The sequence below is a fragment of the Thamnophis elegans genome, chromosome 14 (genome assembly GCF_009769535.1).
Source record: "Thamnophis elegans isolate rThaEle1 chromosome 14, rThaEle1.pri, whole genome shotgun sequence".
Classification (NCBI taxonomy): Eukaryota; Metazoa; Chordata; class Lepidosauria; order Squamata; family Colubridae; genus Thamnophis; species Thamnophis elegans.
The window spans coordinates 11,319,463-11,335,236 of record NC_045554.1 but is presented as its reverse complement, the minus strand read 5'-3'; the positions used below and the strand labels follow the sequence as shown (position 1 = coordinate 11,335,236).

General features: G+C 46.7%; 1 protein-coding gene across 4 annotated transcripts in view; it reads right to left on the bottom strand.

Annotated features, from left to right (window-relative positions):
* Positions 1–881: 881 nt before the first annotated feature.
* The window catches only part of ABCA3 (ATP binding cassette subfamily A member 3), an 88,269-nt gene continuing 73,376 nt past the window's right edge, over positions 882–15,774 (bottom strand). For 3 of the 4 annotated variants that reach the window (XM_032230960.1, XM_032230961.1, XM_032230962.1), the window contains exons 21-31: positions 15,084–15,288; positions 13,628–13,847; positions 13,373–13,531; positions 12,158–12,330; positions 10,507–10,641; positions 8,188–8,382; positions 7,258–7,445; positions 6,304–6,474; positions 5,264–5,451; positions 3,297–3,370; positions 882–2,303 (exon numbers count right to left, since the gene is read on the bottom strand). In XM_032230960.1, the coding sequence (XP_032086851.1) occupies positions 2,172–2,303; positions 3,297–3,370; positions 5,264–5,451; positions 6,304–6,474; positions 7,258–7,445; positions 8,188–8,382; positions 10,507–10,641; positions 12,158–12,330; positions 13,373–13,531; positions 13,628–13,847; positions 15,084–15,288 (1,840 nt within the window). In that variant the 3' untranslated portion in view covers positions 882–2,171. Of the gene's footprint in view, positions 2,304–3,296; positions 3,371–5,263; positions 5,452–6,303; positions 6,475–7,253; positions 7,446–8,187; positions 8,383–10,506; positions 10,642–12,157; positions 12,331–13,372; positions 13,532–13,627; positions 13,848–15,083; positions 15,289–15,774 lie in introns of those variants that run through there. The other variant, XM_032230963.1, reaches the window with a different exon arrangement.

Sequence of the window (15,774 nt, the reverse complement as noted above, 5' to 3'; positions counted from 1 at the left end):
TTTCCACTTTTCCTCTAAGAGAGGTACAGATGCTCAGATATAATACATTCCATGTGTCATGGGTTGATTCAAGTAGCAAAGAGTGGGATGGGGTTTTTTTTTTTTGCATTAATTCAAAATGTAAATGAGTTTAAGCCCTAGTTCTTCATGCAGAGAAGAAAAGCCTGGGAGGTCATTTTATGCTCTCTTTTGCAAGACACAACTGGCAGATGGATGGTGGACTCTGTCCTCACAACACACTTTCGGTACCCCAAGAGAAACCACAACTGAAAGCCGAGATGCAACCAGCATTTGACTGAATTACTCAGAAGGGAAGAATTATACAGAGTGTAAGTCTTTGAGGCCCAAGAACCTGGCCTGCCTTAAAAACCCAACCACTTTTCCAAGCTTACTTATTATGGTCTAGAAACATCATCCAGAAGCATCTAAAAGAAGAGGAAGGAAGGAAGGAAGGAAGGAAGGAAGGAAGGAAGGAAGGAAGGAAGGAAGGAAGGACGGAAGGCTGACATGGATGGAACAATAGATGAAAGGAAGGAAAATATGGATGGATGGATGAAAGGAAGGAAAGAAGGAAGGAAGGAAGAAAGAAAGGAAGGAAGGAAGGAAAGCTAATATGGATGGATGGATGGATGGAACAATGGATGGAAGGAAGGAACATAGATATGGATGGATGGATGGAAAGGAAGGAAGGAAAGCTGGCTGATATGGATGGAACAATGAATGGAAGGAAGGAATTAAGGAAGGAAAGAACATAGATATGAATAGATGGATGGGTGGAATGGAAGGAAGGAAGGAAGGAACACAGAAGGAAGGAAGAATAGATGGATGGAAGGAAGGGACACTGATATGGAAGGAAGAATAGATGGATGGAAGGAAGGGACACTGATATGGAAGGAAGAATAGATGGATGGAAGGAAGGGACAATGATATGGGAGGAAGGTAGGAAGGTTCACTGAGGAGAATGCATTGACTTTCTGAGTTTCTAGAAACAAAGCTATGTATTTATTGCCACACCACCAAGTCTACAAGAGTTAGCCAGCAATAAGATAGCCAGAAAATGGATCTTCTACCTTGGTGGCTGCTAACAACAATTTGGAGCTGATGTGAACACCAAACTCTTTTAAGTTTTCAAGGACGATCTGTCTGAATCAACTTCCTCTGCTGGAATGAGTTCTAGAGGTACAGCCATCAAGTTCCAGAGTCCTCAGGGATGGCATGCTGGCTGGGGACTCCTGAAAGTTGGAAGTCCACATCCATCTTGAGGGCACCCTGATTGGGAAAATGTTATTCTCAAGGACATCAAAGGCAGCTTTTGCAACGAGAAAGCTCATGATGGCTGCTTGTGATCTAATGTTCATGAGATCTTTGGAAAGCAGAAGGAAAGAGACTTGGATACTGGTGTATGCAGTATGGATGCTGAAGACTCTGTTGAAGCAAACTTGTCTAATGCTCACCAAGAAAGTGGAGATACTAAATCTTGCTTCACTAGTTCTTGAAAAGCAGAGTCAATTCCCTGGAGATCAATTCCCTCGATCTAAGGAAGGGCTCAAAATGTCTTGCTTCTTTCACTTGGGAACTCACTTTTGCACCATCCAAAGGACCATGGATGGGTTCATTCCAAAGAATTTGTTTTTGTCTGAACATATGGATATGGATCGCAACCGTATGGATGAATATGTGCTGTCAGACACTCCAAAACATGCAAGCGGGGCCCACTTACACCAACGATGGTCCAGTGGAAACTTCTCAAGAAGATGAGATTGGGAGGGTGGGAAAGGAAGAAGAAACTAGCATCCTAGCATCCAAGATACTCAATTACTCAATTATCCTAGGATTTGGGGTTAACTGCTTCCATGATTGTTAGTAGGCTAAGCCCTCCCATTGTCATCCAAGTGGAGTAAGAGTTGGTAGGACATCCCAGCTGCCTTCGGAAGATGGTTAAGCATTCCTCCTCCTTCTCATGCCTCACACAGACAAATGGACACACAACACATCCACACAACCCATGCATTCGTCTTCATAATGTCAGTACGGTGGTGTACCAATTGTCCAATGAGGATATGTCCATTCTTCTTCTTGTTGTTGGAGACATGGCTGATACTTTAAACCACCTTCTCTTTATATTATAGGCAACAGGTCTGTCCGCGAAAAGAGGCTGGAGAAGACGAGACTCATTTCTCGCGATCTTCTGTGTAGTGCTGGAAACGCGTGAAGCTCATAAAGACTTGCTCCAAGGAGATTTGGCTGACTGAGTAATCTTCTATGCAATACTTCTCTTTGGCTTTCTCCAGGGTCCCAAACACCTGGGAGACGCAAGACACACGGGGAGAGAAAGGGGTAGTTAACAAACCACAGCCTTCACCCAAGGCTTAGAAACTTGTAAGATCTCAAGGCCAGTGTGGGAAAAGGAGGTTGGAATTAGAAAATAGAATAACATCGTTGGAAGGGACCTTGGAGGTCTTCTAGTCCAACCCCCTGCTTAGGCAGAAAACCCTATACCACTTCAGACAGATGGTTATCCAACATCTTCTTAAAAACTTCCGATGTTGGAGCATTCACAACTTCTGGAGGCAAGTTGTTCCACTGATTAGTTGTTCCAACTGTCAGGAAGTTTCTCCTTAGTTCTAAGATGCTTCTCTCCTTGATTAGTTTCCACCCATTGCTTCTTGTTCTACCCTCAGGTGCTTTGGAGAATAGTTTGACTCCCTCTTCTTTGTGGCAACCCCTGAGATATTGGAAGACTGCTATCATGTCTCCCCTAGTCCTTCTTTTCATTCAACTAGACATACCCAGTTCCTGCAACCGTTCTTCATATGTTTTAGTCTCCAGTCCCCTAATCATCTTTGTTGCTCTTCTCTGCACTCTTTCTAGAGTCTCCACATCTTTTCTACATCGTGGCGACCAAAACTGGATGCCGTATTCCAAGTGTGGCCTTACCAAGGCCTTATAAAGTGGCATTAACACTTCATGTGATCTTGATTCTATCCCTCTGTTGATGCAGCCTAGAACCGTGTTGGCTTTTTTGGCAGCTGCTGCACACGGCTGGCTCCTATTTAAATGGTTGTCCACTAGGACTTCAAGATCCCTCTCACAGTTGCTACTATTGAGCAAGGTACCACCTATACTGTACCTGTGCATTTTGTTTTTCTTGCCTAAATGTAGAACCTTAACTTTTTTCAACACTGAATTTCATTTTGTTAGATAGAGTTTCTTCTGAAGATCTTAGCTTCCACAGGTTGAGCTGTTCTTCCCTGTTCACTTTTGTATACCACCACCAGCCATTACTCCAGCCTTACCTGTGCCCAACTGAGGTTCTTATTGGTGAGGTGGTAATGGACCATCCCGTGGTGTTCATGCTTCAGGACGCTCTCTGGGAGAGGGGAAAAAAGAAGATACAGCCAAGGTTTAGATCTGATTGTCTGTCAAGTTTCTGAAAGATGTCCTAATTAATTCATTAGCCTCAAGCCAAGTTTCAAAAGAAATCCAGTCATTTATTAGGAGCACCATTTCGGCAACACCGCTTTGTAGTCAGATCTAAACCTCTTTTGAACTATGGCTGAACTTTACCCCTGTTCCTCCCCTCCCCTCAATCTGTGTCATGAATCACATTCACCAATGAGGTGCACACATCACAAGCCTGCTGTAGTTATCTGAGATCTGACTCTAGCCAAAGATATGTGTGGAATGTTCTCCCCCCACTTTCGTCACTATGGCAACTTTAGGAGTTGACATCTATTTCCCAAGACATCCACATGTCCCCACCCCAAATCAATCTGCAATCATTCTTAACTGAGGTCAACAATTCGTTGAGAATCTGTGTCCTGGATTCCTACCTTGCCTTCCTCCAAGGTACCATTCTGAATTTTAATACCCCAATTAAATTATCTGCAGTAGGTAGAGTAGACTACAAGTGTCCCATGCAGTCAGTCCAACTAGGTGGACTAAACCAGTAGTTCAACTTCTCAAGGAAGCTTTTAAAAAGATGCAAAGTATCTGGACCAAGTGTTGAGTTGCAGTTCAAGATCTATTGCTCAAGCGTATACACAAGGATCCAGTCACCTACAGTTCAGTACTAAATTGGCATCAGATAAGAGTCAACAAAATTCAAGAGGGGTTGAACTTGGAACCTTTGTAGCAATGTGATGACTCTAAGCTGATGACACACTTAACTCCACCCTCCAGCTTTGCCTGCTCTTCTCCTGCAGATTCGCTCTAATAACCAAATCTTGCAAGCCTGATTCTGCTGGATCTTCTCGCCCCTTCCTACATCAGGGAATCAGGGAACTGTCTGCCTGAGTCCTTTCCACATGTTATTGTTGCTCTGGGCTTATTTAAGTGACCATCGTGGTCATCATGTGAACAATTGATTTCTACGGGCTGGTTTTACCAAAAAACTGGAAGTAAATGTTGTTTTCCAGCAAAAATGTTGTGAAATGTGTTCAGGTGACCACTGAACATGCAAATAGCCATCAACGCAAGTTGGTTGCGGGGCACCCAAAATGCGGTCATCATGTGATCACAGGAGGTGGAGGCTGTTGTGGCCTGCCAGCGGCCAGCAGAGCTGGCAGCAGATTCGGACAGTGAAGAGGTTGGTGAGGAACATGGGCCAGTCCTGGAGTCTGGGGAAGGCTCTGATGAGGGCTCTGCATCGGAGGCAGAGAGGGGGCCAGAGCCATATGCCAGTTATCAGTTGCCTTCAGAGTCAGAAATCAGTGAGGCAGACGAACAGCTAGAGCCTGTTCCCAGTGTGCGCATGCGCAGTGACCAGATGAAGGGAACAGCTAAAGAACAGGGTTGACTTGGGAGTAAAAACACAGGTGGACAATGAAGGGCCCTTCCCAGAGGAAATAAAAGGGGAGCGAAAGGGGAGTGGAGTTTGCAGGAGACAATTAGTTCGCTTAATTGGTTCGTGACTCTCCGAGACTCCTTGCCAAGTTCTGCAGATATCAGCCTGGCAGCTCTCCAAGCCAGATAATGTCTGTGACTGTAAATCCTCCCTCGAAAGCCTTTGCTGAATGTGAATGAGCAGAATTCACAGTCAATTAATAAAAGGCTTTTTGGTTGGGACAAGGAGTTTGCTTCCTGCTCTTGGGAAGCCTCGCTCAGAACAGAGGCATGATGTTGGAACTTCGAAACCATGTCACATGTTCCAACAACAACTTTGAATAGTCACCAAGTCACCGGTCATAAGGACTACCTGTAGGTGGCAGGCTGGTCTGATACAAGCAGCTGGAAGACATGCATGATCACACAGCTGGCTTACCGGGAAATGTCCTCTCCACAAAGGCCTTGAAGTCTTCGACATGGCCTTCTTCATCCCAGTGGGTTTTGGCCAGCAGGGTATATCCACTGCCAAACTTGCTCTTCAGGTGCTGAGGGCTGCCCAGGCACTTGAACTGCCCGTTGACCATGATGGCCAACCTGGTGCACAGAGCTTCACACTCTTCCATGCTGCAGGGGAGGGAATGTAGACGTTTAGAGCAGCAAGCGCAAGACTTGTAATCCACCCATAGTCACTCCGATCATGAGATGAGGGACATGTAATCTCTCTCCCTCCCTCCCTCCCTCTCTCTCTCTCCCTCTCCCTCTCTTGCAATTTCAAGCAAACTTGGTACACAGATGACTTACTCTCTGGAGAAAAATATATGGGGATAAGACACCCTTAACATCCCTCAGGGTGTGTGTTTTGTTAAGATAAAGCCTGTTGTGCCTTAAAATGGCTTCTACTGTACTGCCGTAAAATGACTTCTACTATATAGCGCAGTGGGGTTGCTATGGGAACGGCTTCACAGTACTCCACAAGGGGGTTCCCTCTGGTAAGAGGGAAAATCCAACATTAGAAATTACGTTTGGTCTGGACGTTTTACCCCTATAAATAAATACCCGGGCAATGCCAGGTTATCGGCTAGTCAACCAACAAAAGACTTGTAGGCACAGGGAATCCAGGACTCAGCAGAAAGAAAAAGAACCGGTATCCTATGGTAGGGCTGGTCCACTCCCAGTATTTTTGTATGACCATGGAGACGTCTTCGCACTGCGCTGGCTCTTTGGCTTGGAAACGGAAATGAGCACCACCCCCTAGAGTCGGGAATGACTAGCACATATGTGCGAGGGGGATCTTTACCTTTATTTTAAAAAAACCCAAAGATCCTCTGCCCCACTCTGAGAATTTCTAGAGAATTCTGGGCATTGAAGTCCACACATCTTCAAGCACCAGCCAAGGTTGAGAAACATTGGCCTAAAGATGGACAGAAATCCGTATCCTCTCCCCAGAGTGATGGAAGACAGAGAAACAGGCCCAACCTGTGAGAAGTGATAATGATGGACTTCCCACACTCCCTTGTCCGAGCGACTGCATCCCATAATAATCGCCTGGCCACAGGGTCCATGCCAGTGGAAGGTTCATCCAGGAACACCACAGGAGGTCCACCAATGAGAGAAATCCCTGCACTCAGTTTCCGCTTGTTCCCACCACTGCAGAGACAGAGAAGAGAAAGGCCATGAAAAAGAGCTGCGGTGGCGCAGTGGTTAGAGTGCAGTACTGCAGGCTACTTTCTGCTGACCGCTGGCTGCCTGTAGTTTGGCAGTTCGAATCTCACCAGGCTGAAGGTTGACTCAGCCTTCCATCCTTCCGAGGTGGGTCAAATGAGGACCCAGATTGTTGGGGGCAAGAGGCTGACGCTGTAAACTGCTTAAGAGTTGGCTGTAAAGCACTGTGAAGCAGCATATAAGTCTAAATGCTATTTCTATCTCCTTCCCTCCCAGTGGTTAGAATGCAGTCTTGCAGGCTCACTTGGCTGGCTGCCATGAGTTCGATCCTGACTGGCTCAAGGTTGACTCAGCCTTCCATCCTTCGGAGGTGGGTAAAATGAGGATTGTTGGGGGCGATAGGCTGACTCGGTAAATCGCTTAGAGAGGGCTGTAAAGCACTGTGAAGTGGTATATAAATCTAAGTGCTATTGCTATTCTCCCCCTCCATACCAAAATTTGCAAATTTGGGGAAGGGAAGGGAAAGGAAGATAAGAGAATGGAAGAGAAAGGAAGAGAAGAGAAGAAGGGAAGAGAAAGGAAGAGAAGGGAACGGAAAGGAAGAGAAAAGAAGGGAAGGGAATATAAGTCTATTGCTAAGTGCTAAGAGCGGTGGGGCCCTCCCAGCTGCCTCCAGCCATTTCTAATCATGAAACAAAGCCTCTTCTCCCACTTTGTCCCACCTCCCATCGTCGATGAGTGTAGGAGGGGCACCCCGCTGCTTCTCACCTGTATGTGCGGATGAGTTTGTTGGCGTAAGGTTCTAAGAGCAACCCGCGAAGCATATTCTCCACACAACTGCCGATGTAGCGTTCAGGAATGCCCCGCAGTCGGGCGTACATGCTCAAGGTCTCCCTTCCAGTCATGTGATCCAAAAGCGCATCGAACTGAGGACAGTAGCCAATCCGCTGCTGGACCTGAAGGCAGATCAAATCAAGTTGAGAAGAACATCTCCGGCCTACCTGTTCATGGGAGATTGATGATCTCAACTATCCTGGTTTCTTTGTGTAGATGTCAACATTGGACAAACTAGCTCCCACAGCTAATAGTCACCAGGATACTTCTCCAAACCAGCTTAGAGGGCTCAAGTGAGACCGAGAAGACCCAGATTTAAGTCGTTGCTCAACCACAAACCATAAAGTACTCATATTCAGTCACAGGGGTGTGATACAAATGAGGGACAATTTCCCTCAGAGTCTCCTTGAACTTCTATAGGTAGACATGTAAGCAGGAAAATCAGCAAGATAGAAGGATCCTAGTTGCACCTAGCAATTGTGTCTTTTCCTTCCAAATGCTCAATGTTGGTCTATGAGGGCTTGGGAGAAAGCCTTAGGGTCCCAAAGTGCCAGAACTGGAATCCATAACTTTGTCAACTTTGTCGAGAACAGCTGTTGTTTTGTTCTTGACTCCCCCATTTTTTTTCTTTTAACGACCCTGTAATCCCTTGCGTCAGGGTGGAGTTGGGGCAACTGAATGGAGCTGAGCATTTATTGGCCGGATGCCTTTCCTGACACCTATATGGTGTTCACAGCAGACAATTGTGCCCAGAGAGAGAAATATATCTGCCACTGCCTAGGATCGAAATCACAACCTCCTGATTGTGGGGTGAAAGCTCCCTCTCTAGGTCACCCCGCCACTCTGTCTCGACTCTCCCATTACCTTTTTGATATTGGCCAGGATGCTGTGTCCATCCACATAAGCATCTCCCGAAGTGATGCTCTCATCCCCTGTTAGCATCTTGAAGGTCGTGGTTTTTCCTGCCCCGTTGAAACCCAAAAGACCAAAACATTCCCCCTTGCTGACTGCAAGAGAGATTCGGTCCACAGCCAGACAAGAATCCCGGCTACTGTACACCTGGAAAAACAGAAGTGTGGGGAGGGCACAATGGTGGCAGATGTAAAACACACAGAGCTGGCCTCATTGCTGCTAATACTAACTATTCATTATCATTTTCTTTATTACTGCAGGCTTATAAAAAAATGTTTATTATTATGTGTTGGTAGATTGGATTTGGCATTTTTATGCATCTATCAAGTTCTTCCTAAGAACGTGTTGTGGGCCACCAGCAGCCAGCAGATCTGACAGCAGATTCGGACGGTGAGGAGGTTGGGGAGGAACCTGGGCCAGTCCTGGAGTCTGGGGAAGGCTCTGGTGAGGGCTCTGTGTCAGAGGCAGAGAGGGGGCCAGGCCCGTTTGCCAGTTATCAGCTGCCTTCAGAATCAGACATCAGTGAGGCAGATGAACAGCTGGAGCCTGTTCCCAGTGTGCGCATGCACAGAGTTGCCAGATGAAGGGAACAGCTAAAGAACAGGGGTCGACTTGGGAGGAAGGCCACAGGTGGATGGTGAACGGCCCCTCCCAAAGGAAAGAAAAGAGGAGCGAAAGGGAAGGGGAGTTTGCAGGAGACAATTAGTTCGCTTAATTGGTTTGTGACTCTCCGAGACTCCTTGCCAGATTTTGCAGATATCGGCAAAAGACTTTGCTTGATGTGAATTAGCAGAATTCACAGGAAATTAATAAAAGGGTTTTTTTGTCAGGACAAGGAGTTTGCTTCAGGCTCTTGGGAAGCCTCGGTCACTAGACGGGATAGGTAGATAGGGTTGTTTGATGGTCATCTCAGGATAAAAGCTATTCCAAGTCAAGCTGCAATTGACTGATAATTGACTTTTGCAATTGACTGCTAAATTTGTTAATGCCAATGGCGTTCCAGTGGTGCTTCTTTCATTGTTACCCATTGTTATCTCTTTGCTTATAATTATTACAGTTAGGATTTTATGTCACCAAAGGTATTGAGGAAGATGGTTTGGTTTTCAAGTTATACCTTGCTTTTCTGCACATCCCACTTACAACTGACTCTCTAGTGCAGGGGGGTCCTCAACCTTCTACCTGTGGAATGACAGTGGTCTGCGGCTTGCCAGAAACCGATCCGTGCAAACAAGCCAAGCCCCATCCGTGGGATGTGGGCAGCATGGGAAACCACACCCCATCCAACCCTTGGAAGAACCTCTCCCTACAGAACCCATCCTTGGTACCCAAAAGGATGGGGGGGGGGAGGCCTTTGCGCTTCTCTAATGCAAAATTTCTTAATCTTGGCAACTTTTAAGATGCATGGACTTCGCTTCCCAGAATCCTGAATGCTGAGAGTTGAAGTCCACATATATCTTCACGTTGTCAAGGTTGAGAAATTCCGCTCCAGGGGTTCTCAACATTTTCAACCAATAACAAAGAACCTAACGTCCCACCATCATTCAAGCAAAAGTTTAGGGTAGGGAGGTAGTTAGGTGCGGTGGTTAAAGCATCGGACTAGAAACCAAGAGGCCACAAATTCTCTTCCTTAAGCCACGAAAACATAGCTATGGACACTGTGTTGAGCTGGCCCCAAATAAAAGCAGGATGAAAATCAAATCAATAAAAGCCAATCCTTTTTCACAGAAAGCCAGTTCTAGCGAGTATGTGTGTGTGTGTGTGTGTGTGTGTGTGTGTGTGTGTGTGTTCCAGCATAATTTTGGAATGCCTGGGCCGCTAAAATGAATGAATTATTTCTAATTCACAGTATTTTTGACAGTGCTGGTATGCATTTTGGAGTCAAGCTCTGTTAAGATACAACCTATTGTGTCTTAAAATGACATCTACTGTACAGCACAGTGGTGTTGCCATGGTAACGGCTTCACAATACTCCCCAAGGGGCTCCCTCTGGTAAGGGGGATTGGTTCTTACAAAAAACACCACTATCTGATACAGGGCTAGGATAAATAAATGCCTGGGCAACACCAGGTTACCAGCTAGTATGTAAATATAAACCACAGATACTTTCTAGGCTTCAGGGCCTAATAGAACCACCTATTATTTCTTTGGAGAAATGGAGGGATTTTATTTTTTTTGCATAAAAAGTGTGACCTTCAAAAGTGGTTTACATTATTTTGATGAGGTTTTGGTGAGAGGTACCAGGGAGTCTTAGAAGCTACCTTGAACATCTACCTTGGTAAGCTCCTTAATCACCAGAGGACTATTCAGAGAAGAAATGGATGCTACTGGAGATTCCAGAACCTTCTTCCTCTCATCAGCAACATCCCGGTCTTCAGGCAGCACCGGAACCTGGTTTAGCAACATGACCTGTTGAACAGCATAAAAAAAAAAATCAAGCAAATGAGCCACGGTGGTGCAGTGGTTAGAGTGCAGTACTGCAGGCTACTTTCTGCTGACTGCCGGCTGACTGCAATTTGGCAGTTCGAATCTCACAAGGTACAAGGTTGACTCAGCCTTCCATCCTTCCGAGGTGGGTAAAATGAGGACCCAGATTGTTGGGGGAAAGAGGCTGACTCTGTAAACCACTTAGCAAGGGCTATAAAGCACTGCGAAGCGGTATATAAGTCTAAATGCTATTGCCCTTCCTTCCTTCCTTCCTTCCTTCCTTCCTTCCTTCCTTCCTTCCTTCCTTCCTTCCTTCCTTCTCTCCCAGTGGTTAAAATGCAGTATTGCAGGCTAGCTCTGCCCACTGCCAAGAGTTCGATGACCGGTTGAAGGTTGACTCAGCCTTCCATCCTTCTGAAGTGGGTAAAATGAGGATCCAGATTGCTGGGGGCAAGAGGCTGACTCTGTAAACTGCTTAGAAAGGGCTGAAAAGCACTGTGAAGCGGTATATAAGTCTAAGTGCTTTTGCTATTGCTCCTCCTTTTCTCCATCCATCCATCCATCCATCCATCCATCTATCCATCCATGATGCACAGTGGTTAGAATGCAGTATTACAGGCTAGTTCTGCCCACTGCTAGCAGTTCGATCCTGACCAGCTCAAGGTTGACTCAGCCTTCCATCCTTCTAAGTTTGGTAAAATGAGGACCCAGATTGTTGGGAGGGAGGGAGGGAGGGTAATAGGCTGACTCTGTAAACCGCTTAGAGAGGGCTGCAAAGCACTGTAAAGCGGTATATAAGTCTAAGCGCTATTGCTAAAGGGACACATCAGAAGCAAGTTATCGGAAGGGAGGCGTCCTGTATAAAACAAGCAGGAGGGAAATACTGAATTTATAATTACATCAGGGAGAAAAATCTCCCTTATCATTTTGATTAACCTGAGAGCAGGTAATCCTCTTACGACCATTTGTTTAACCACAGTTCAAAGTTACAACAGCCTTGAAAAAAAAAACGTTACTTATCACCCAACCTTGCACTAACCCTACAATATTGTGATGTGATTGCAACTTGGGCACTTGGCAATTGGCTTACATCTGGGGCAGCTGCAGTGATCCCCCCCCTTGTTTTCCTCCCAAAAGCTAGGCGCATCTTATATTCTTTCTTTTGTTAAATTCCTGGAAGGCTGTCGAGGTCGACTCTAAAAGGCTTAGATCAGTGTTTCTCAACGTTGGCAACTTTAAGTCCTGTGGACTTCAACTCCCAGAATCCCCCACAGGACTTAAAGTCGCTAAGGTTGAGAAACACTGGCTTAGATAGTTGCAGCTCCTAAGAGTTGGCCACCAACCAACTCTTGATGCCAACAATTTCCTTTGTTCCCCACAAACGAAGCTGCCTTCTTCCACCATCCATTGCATCATGTGAAATTCAGGGGGGGAGGAGGTTAATCTACACGCAACATTGAGAAACTCGGAAAGGGATTCCTTGGTGCGAAAGCCTCACCCATTTCCGCCTCCGCCGTAGGTCGCAAACAATGGTCCTCATTCTCCAGAGGAGGTTAGTCTCAATCAGAAAGAGCAGGAGAAGGAAGGAGAGCCCTTGAGCAGCCATAGCTGTCAGGTATTTCCCGACACCTGGGTTTTCCCAAGCAAAGTAGTTGGTCTGGTAAGTGATATCTGGAAGAGGAATGGGGAAAGGGAGGAGAGCGGGACCAAAGAAAAGGGTTATTTCAGAAGATTAGCAACCTTCCGTTGGTTGAAGTCCACATGAAAGTTGAGGGAATAGAAGAAAGATAATAGATAAGATCTATGGATGATATTAATATTGGAATAATTACTAGATAAGATTAGGTTGGTGAACATTTGTCCATACCAGAGGTTGAACCAGTGGCGACATTCAATTTTGTTTTACTACTGGTTATGTGGGCGTGGCTTGGTGGGCATGGCAGGGGAAGGATACTGCAAAATCCCCATTCCCTCCCCACTCCAGGGGAAGGATACTGTAAAATCCCCATTCTCTCCACACTCCAGGGGAATGATACTGCAAAATCCCCATTCTCTCCCCGCTCCAGGGGAAGGATACTGTAAAATCCCCATTCTCTCCACACTCCAGGGGAATGATACTGCAAAATCCCCATTCCCTCCCCACTCCAGGAGAAGGATACTGCAAAATCCCCATTCCCTCCCCACTCCAGGGGAAGGATACTGCAAAATCTCCAATCCCTCCCCACTCCTGGGGGAAGGATATTGCAAAATCTTCATTCCAAAGTAGGTAACGTTATCAGTGCTCAGAGAGCACAGAGAAGCCTAGTCATTCTCTTCCTCCTCCTCTTCCTCCAGCTGCCTCCTCCTTCCTCCTCTATCCCTTCCCTCCTCGTCCTCCTCGTCCTCCTCCCTCCTCCGGCCCCTCTCTCCTCCTTCTCCTCTCCACAAGTCCCCCTCCCTTCAAGCACTGGTGATGTTCCCTAGTTGGGTCATGAAACATTTGCAAGAAAACCACCAAGCTCAGAGAGCACCAAGGACCCCCCACAGTCCTTTCCCTCCTCTTCCTCCTCTCCCCAAGTCCCTCTCGCTTCTAGCACTGATAACCTTCCCTAGTTGGGCCATGAAACATTTGCAAGAAAACTACTCAGTGAGCACCAAGGACCCTTCATTTTAACCCTGAGCCACAAATAGTCCTCTTCCACACCGCCCAAGAAGCCAAGTCTGAGATACTCACTAAATACTTTACAGATGAGCACGGACTCAAAAGAGGAAGTGCAGAACTGAATGAACTCATAATTCTGGTAGAACTTGCTGATACTTTGTCCCAAGCAGTAATTGGGTAGGGTTAGGAAGACTTTATCCAACGTGTTAGAAAGATCTACCATTCCGAGCTCTGGAAGAGAAGACACGGGAGAAGAACAAAGTTCACCTGGGCGGCTCAACGCCACGAAAACGTTTCAGCCAAGGCCACGGAGTCCAAATTCCTTACCAGGAATGCTCATGATGACGACGGCCAAGAACGTGGCTGTGCCAGAGAAGATGTTGAAGATGGTGAGGCGGGTGAAGGCTGTGGCTGCTACGGAGAAGAAGAAGCTGAGCAGGTACATGAGGGGGATAATGGCCCAGCCGTACAGAAGAAATATCTGCATTATATCCACGAGGTGGTTGTCCTGAGTGAATGCTTTGACGTCGAAGGCTTGGAAGATCACCTGAAGAACGACCAACAGAAATGGTTAGTACAGTTATTACAGCTTAAGAATAGGAAGGGTCATTTAATGTGCTCATTTAGTATGCGCCACAGTGGCGCTGTGATTAGAGTGCGGTACTGCAAGCTACTTCTGCTGACTGCCGGCTGCCTGCAATTTGGCAGTTCGAATCGCTCCAGGCTCAAGGTTGACTCAGCCATCCATCCTTCCCAGGTGGGTAAAATGAGGACCCAGATTGTTGGGGGCAAGAGGCTGACTCTGTAAACCGCTTAGAGGGGGCTGTGAAAGCGAGATCCGACAAATGCGCGCCCGACAACAGCGCACCTGACAAAACCGTGACGATAAAATCGCAACATCGACAGTGCGCCCACAAAGGTGCATTGACAAAAGAGTGCTAACAGAAGCACGATTACGGTTAAGGTAAGGGTTAGGGTAAGGGTGAGGGTTAGGTTTAGGGTTAGGTTTAGAGTGCGCTTCTGTCGGCGCGCTGTTGTTGGCGCGCTTCTGCGCACATTCATCGGCGCGATTTCGAACTTGGGGTTTTTTTCCAGCAGTTTTGTCGGCGCACTTTTGTCGAGCGCGCATTTGTCAGTGACCCCTGTGAAAGCACTGTGAAGTGGTATATGTCTAAATGCTATTGCTAGCCCTTCCTTCTTTCCTCCCTCCCTTCCTTTTCTCCCATGGTGGCACAGTGGTTAGAACGCAGATTGAATTCCTGGCAGTGGGCAGAGTCCGCCTGCAATACTGCATTCTAACCACTGCGCCACCGGGGCTCTTAACAGCCTGCTAAGTGCTGATAACCATCTGTATTGCCTAGGCCAGAGTTTCTCAATCGCAGCAACCTCCAGATGGGTGAACTTCAACTCCCAGAATTCAGTGCGCTAACAGGAAGCTCTTATTCTCCCCACCTTCCTAAAGTCCAGCAGAATTCAGAGCTGAAGATTCTATGGTGGACTTCGCATCGTGGTGAACCCATTTTCCTTAGAAGTAATAGCAATAGCGCTTAGACTTATATACCGTTTCATAATGCTTTCTAAGTGGTTTGCAGAGTCAGCTTATTGCTTCCAACAATCTGGGTCCTCATTTTACTGACCCCGGAAGGATGGAAGGCTGAGCCAACCTTGAGCCTGGTGAGGATCGAACTCCTCACAGTGGGCAGAGTCAGCCTGCAATACTGCATTCTAACTACTACACCACCATGGCTTCCCACTCGACACAAGCTATCTAGGAATGACTCACCAGGATGAGGGTGCAAGGTGTAAGGAAGTTGATGAGGTCCCACAGAAGCGCCGAGAGCCAAAAGTTCACCATGTAAACACCGCTGACAAACTGTACGTGTTTGGCTTTGATGGCTCTCTCGCTGACCAGCAGGAGCGCAAAGGTGCTGGATAAGGAGGCCATTCCGTAGAGCAAGTTAATGGCGATGGCGAAACCCGTCTTGCTTCTACGGGGATATTGCCAAGACAGAGATGGAAAACTTTGATTAAACGTTGGGTTCCCCAAAGCATTTTACCCCAGTTCTGGTGGAACTACAATAGATCTGGCTGGGGAGTTAGGGGTAGTGTCAGGCCTGCAGCCATCTTTTCTTGTGGATCTCAGGCCTGCCACGCTTTCTGTTATTCTACTATGCCTTTTCTATTGTGAGAAAATGGGAAGGGAGGATTGTACAGAGTTAGATGCTATGTAGCCATAACAACATTCTTTCTAGAAAGCCAAGGTCATCCTTTGTCTTTGCACCTCTGCACCTGACCGGAACTGGATGGATGGAAGCTGCCAGCATGGCAGTGGGAGATTGGACCATCTGATGGGACTTGTGGGTGTGGGGGCAAGTTCTTGAACTTTCAACTAGATGGGGAAAACTGGGAAGCTTTCAGATTCGGGTTTTCCCAGATGTGCCAACATGGCTCTCTTAATCAATTGGAACTTTGAG